Source organism: Limulus polyphemus, unplaced genomic scaffold (assembly GCF_000517525.1).
Source record: "Limulus polyphemus unplaced genomic scaffold, Limulus_polyphemus-2.1.2 Scaffold11871, whole genome shotgun sequence".
Taxonomy (NCBI): Eukaryota; Metazoa; Arthropoda; class Merostomata; order Xiphosura; family Limulidae; genus Limulus; species Limulus polyphemus.
In genome coordinates, this window is record NW_013677481.1 from 4275 (window position 1) to 8923 (window position 4649).

General features: G+C 33.2%; 1 protein-coding gene across 2 annotated transcripts in view; it reads right to left on the minus strand.

The window, feature by feature from the left end:
• Positions 1 to 514: 514 nt before the first annotated feature.
• The window catches only part of LOC106476862, a 7637-nt gene continuing 3502 nt past the window's right edge, over positions 515 to 4649 (minus strand). Inside the window, exons 2-4 of one of the 2 annotated variants that reach the window (XM_022380605.1) lie at positions 3883 to 4050; positions 2986 to 3151; positions 515 to 650 (exon numbers count right to left, since the gene is read on the minus strand). In XM_022380605.1, coding sequence (XP_022236313.1) covers positions 603 to 650; positions 2986 to 3151; positions 3883 to 3995 — 327 coding nt within the window. In that variant the 5' untranslated portion in view covers positions 3996 to 4050 and the 3' untranslated portion in view covers positions 515 to 602. The remainder of the gene's footprint in view (positions 651 to 2985; positions 3152 to 3882; positions 4051 to 4649) is intronic. The other variant, XM_022380604.1, reaches the window with a different exon arrangement.

Here is a 4649-nt window from a genome sequence, read left to right on the forward strand (position 1 = left end):
TAGTGAAGTTAGACTGTGTGATTGTTAGTTTAGCTTCAGTGGGCGATATTTTAAAGTGAGTTTCACAGTGTAACAGAGATAAAGAGAATAATCTGTCTTGTCAAAAGGTGATATAAAGTAATTGAATCCATCTGTGTGGACTTTGAACACAAGGAGACAACTATTTGAAGTTCTGGATACAACTGTGGTAACCAACAGTTATAGTGGTGATTTTGAAGTGAGTTTCAGAGCTAGTATTGAACAACAAAGGTAAAGAAGAATAATTTGTTTTGTCAAAGGGTGTTCTAAAGTAATTGATACAGCCTGTGTGGACTTTTGACGTTAAGGAGAATTATCTAAAACCCTGTGTACAACTGTGGTGAACTCATCACTAATTATATTGTGATAATAGAATAAAAAGAGAATTATTTAGAGTTTTAGATACAACTGTGACAACTTATAGTGTAAAGAATTTTTGTACACAAGTTTGATTTGTTTTGAACATATCATTTTAAAACAAGTGCTGTCCATTTATTGTTCAAATTCATTACCAACAAGTCACAGACACCTACTGTAAAAGAATCCCAGCCCCTATAAAACTGACAAAGACTAAGTAAATCTGGTCAGGCAGCACTCGCCACAGAGTGGAATCCAAATATGTGATAAAAGACCTGCAAAGAAAAAGCAAAATGAATGGAGTACTTACCACCACGAATAAACAGTTACAGCACTAATGATGTCCCCCAAGGGAAGATGGAAATGTGTAGTCAGGGACATGATAAGATGACAGACCTGATGGGAATAAAACATAAAAAGGTGGCAATCATGAGGAGAAAGAGAAGAAAATGCTAGGCGAATTCAACCTAAAATGGTGATGGAAAGAGGTCATAAGAGAGGTGAGGATTTCACGGAAGAAGCAAACATGCTTGGGAACTACAGAAGGGAGCAGTAAATGTCATATACCCTAGGAGAGCCCTGAACTGACAAAGGAGGTGGTAGGATCTGGAAGATAAGTACAGAACATAAAATTCCTAAATAACAAATCCACCAAAGGGGAAAAAAGTCTGGGCAAGTCCCTCAAAATAAGACATGACTAAGAGGCATATTCAGGAGGGGAGGAAAAAGGCTGTCCAAATCGAAAACTAAAAGATCACTGAAAACCTTTTAGAACAAACAATCAGTGTGTTCTGATTGTAGTGTGAAAGTAGTCAACTCCTAATGGACCATAGCCATCACTTCATGGGCCAACAATCAGGGTATTGACCCATTAGACATGGTAGAGAATTCCTCTGCTGCAGTAAGAGCAGTCGTAGTCATGACCACCCGAAAATGAAAACGGAGATAAAAAATATATAAATCGTAATTCTTCAAGAAACAGAATGAAAATGTAAAATTACAAATAAACCGAAGGAGAAACTCATGAAAGTAAAAACGTTTGGATAGGTTAATTAAACTGTAAACGAAAAACACATCTAATCAGTAAGACTGCCAATCAAGAAGTAATTAACATGTGCATGATTAGAGAGGGTGCTAGTTACGATGAGGTAGTGTTTCACTCTTATTGGTGGAGGGTTGCTGCATGATCTTTTGCATGTTGGAATGCAGTAATAAGTGGGAATAACAAGGTTGGTGGCAAGCAAAAATTTGCATCTGACAGAGGGTAGTACAAGTCGAGAAAGCTTTTTGTGAGAGTGGAAGTAAGATATTGTATTGGAATTATACTTGCAATTCAAGATATGATATCACACATGCATTACCCCACATCTATTCTAATGAAAATCTGTCTGCCATTTATTCCCCCAACTCACCAAATAATCCACATCCTTTATATAACAGTGGCATCCTTCAATGAAATAAGCCATAGAAATGTGATGTGATATTAACATCTACAAGATAATCCTAAAATTAGTTAAATTCATTACTTATGAAATTTTTTCTAAAGAAATTAAAGCTGCATAAAGACAAAACCAGTTCACTAAAATATCAAATGAAGTGTTTGATTTTACAGTTTACACTTACAAACCTGAGGTCTGCACTGTATCATATGCAGGAAAGATAATATAAACTTAAGTGAAATGTAACTACACTTTTTGGTATCCTGTTTAGTCGCTACTTTCAAGTATCTGAGTAGAGGTTTCATTAAGTTTCAAACCTTCGACAATTCATTCCAAAGATTTTTAAATAATTTGTGATAAGAAGTAGAGAAATGACCAGAGGGGAACAGACAAGTTTTACCTTTAATGTGAACAAAGAATTATCTCACCAAGCTTGTCATTTGTTTTAATGTTATGGTTAGCCATTTTCTCTCATTATTTGTAAAAATTAATGTTAGTTGAGCATTGTACACATACACATGTTGATTTTTTTGCTTTGTCATTATGCAACATGCAGGGTTTAGTTGTTCCATTTTAGTATAAGCTAAAGGTTGTTTGCATTAATATCACAGTTGACGACATTCTAAGTCATTTCCAATACATGATGCAAGAAGTACTTTATGTAAACTAAAATCACAATTCTAATTAATCACAAAATTAGAGGAAAAGCATGGGTTCAGTCTGATGTCATCAATTGTTCAGCTGGAAATAAATTCAGCAAAAAGAAATTAGCATGGTCAAGTATTATCAAATTATCTTTCAAAGTCTTTGGATGCCCTACCCCTTCATGAGTGTCTATTATGTAGAACCAAAGTTACAGCTAAAATATTTTTACCCAAAACAGGAAAAAAAAAAACTGAAATGACTGTATAAATGTGTATTTATGGACAAGATTTCTTAGTAAAACTTACCGTTATGTTTCTGTAGTTTTGAAAACATTTCAATAAACATGTTGGATTTTTATGAAATGTGATAAATGTTACATTTTGTTAGTTAAACCACTAATCTGAGCATATGTGAAAACAATAAAGTGTTGAGAAGTGGCAGTAATACAACTGTTTGAGTGATGATGGCTTTTATCATATATGAATAAGGTCTTTTAACTACCAAGTATTATGTAAGTGTATCTTACAATTTTACTAAGACAGCTCCTCTGACATTTTGTCTGTACATCTTTCTTCACTGAATCAGTTTCCTTTTTGCTCTTCCCATCAGAAGTTTTCTTCCCTCTTCCATTTCCATGCCTGCTTCCAAGCCCTTCTAGTACCTCTTCAATTTCTTTTAAACAAGCTTCAATGCTAAATGTGGGACAGAAATAAACCTAATAATAAATAAACGATTAGATAAGAAAATAAATTCATTGGCATTCTTTATACTCTTTTCAGCAAAAATAAAAAAGGAGAAAACTGTTCAAACTTTGATGTCCCAATAGTAATATCTCCTATGCCAAAATTAAAACTAAGATTACTGAACATATCATAGGCCAATGTTACTAATTTTCTAAGTGATAACCCATTAAATGTATTAAATGCATAAAAATTTGTATATTATCTTTAAATCTATAGAATAGAGGAGTGTTTGAAATGTTATATTTTTATGGGAATTTTTACCCCAATGTTTCCAACACTTTAAGGGGATTCATCTTTTAGTAAAAGCTATTTTTCAGATAAGTCAATTTCTGACTATACTAAGTTTTTACTAGTGCATTTCACATTCCATATAAAATACATCTACAGACATTACATCATATCACTTTACTTTTATTTTATGAGACAACAAAATAGAATATGACTTTAGTTTATCTACAAGTTCTTACTGCTTTACAGCTGCTTATCACTCAGTATGTAGAAAATACTTAGGACCAATAAAGTAAATAAATCTTGATACAAGAAACCTGACAATCTAAGTTCTTTCAGAAGGTAGGCCTTTCCTTTTTATGCTCACCTTGCAGTTTTCTTCAATTACAATTCAGTTTACATTTATTTGTATTTTTCCAAGTTTTTTGTCATTAATAAAGTTTTTTTCTCACCTCTGATCTGTAGAGTTCAACTCCTCACTCAGAATTTTGTCAAGAGAAGTGATACAATTTAACATATTGAATGTCATTGTCTGGGTTAAAAAATTGGAAATGTGTAATTCCATCAGTTATCAATATGTTTCATCAATGCATCTTTTCTAGTTTCATCAACATTCATACCTGTTGAAAAATAGTAGTAAACATTCAATACAAGTCCACTCCCTTAATTAACAAAACAAAAACCTTTGCTGATTCAGTAACAATAATTTATATAATAGCTGGGTAATTACGAGATTTTCCACCAAATATTAGTTAAAATTTTTAAAAATGTGTGTGATAAAACCAGTTATTTTTGATGAATCAAATTTCTTCCGACATTCAAACCAGAGACTATCTCAGTATCTCAAGAAACTGCCTCTGGACCTTCAGTGCTGTCCCATCTCCAATGTCATGAATTTTTTTCAAAAGAATTATTTATTAGAAGTTTGACTACCATTTCCTAACAGATGTAGTATTTAACATAATGTTACAACAGCGGAAGTCACGTGATGAGAGTGTAGAAGATTCACGAAGATGCTAGTGCGTGCTACGCGCGTGTTTTTGATTGTATATCAGGACGCCAGACAAAGGAGAAGATCATTCGAAACTGGAGTAGCAGAGAGGGAGATTGAAGTTATAGACACCAATAACCACTGTAAGTAAAGTGCGTGAATCGTTTGTTGTGAATTACAGTGTGTGTTTAAGTTAAAGTGACTGTGGAAATTAAGTGTATTGCAAAG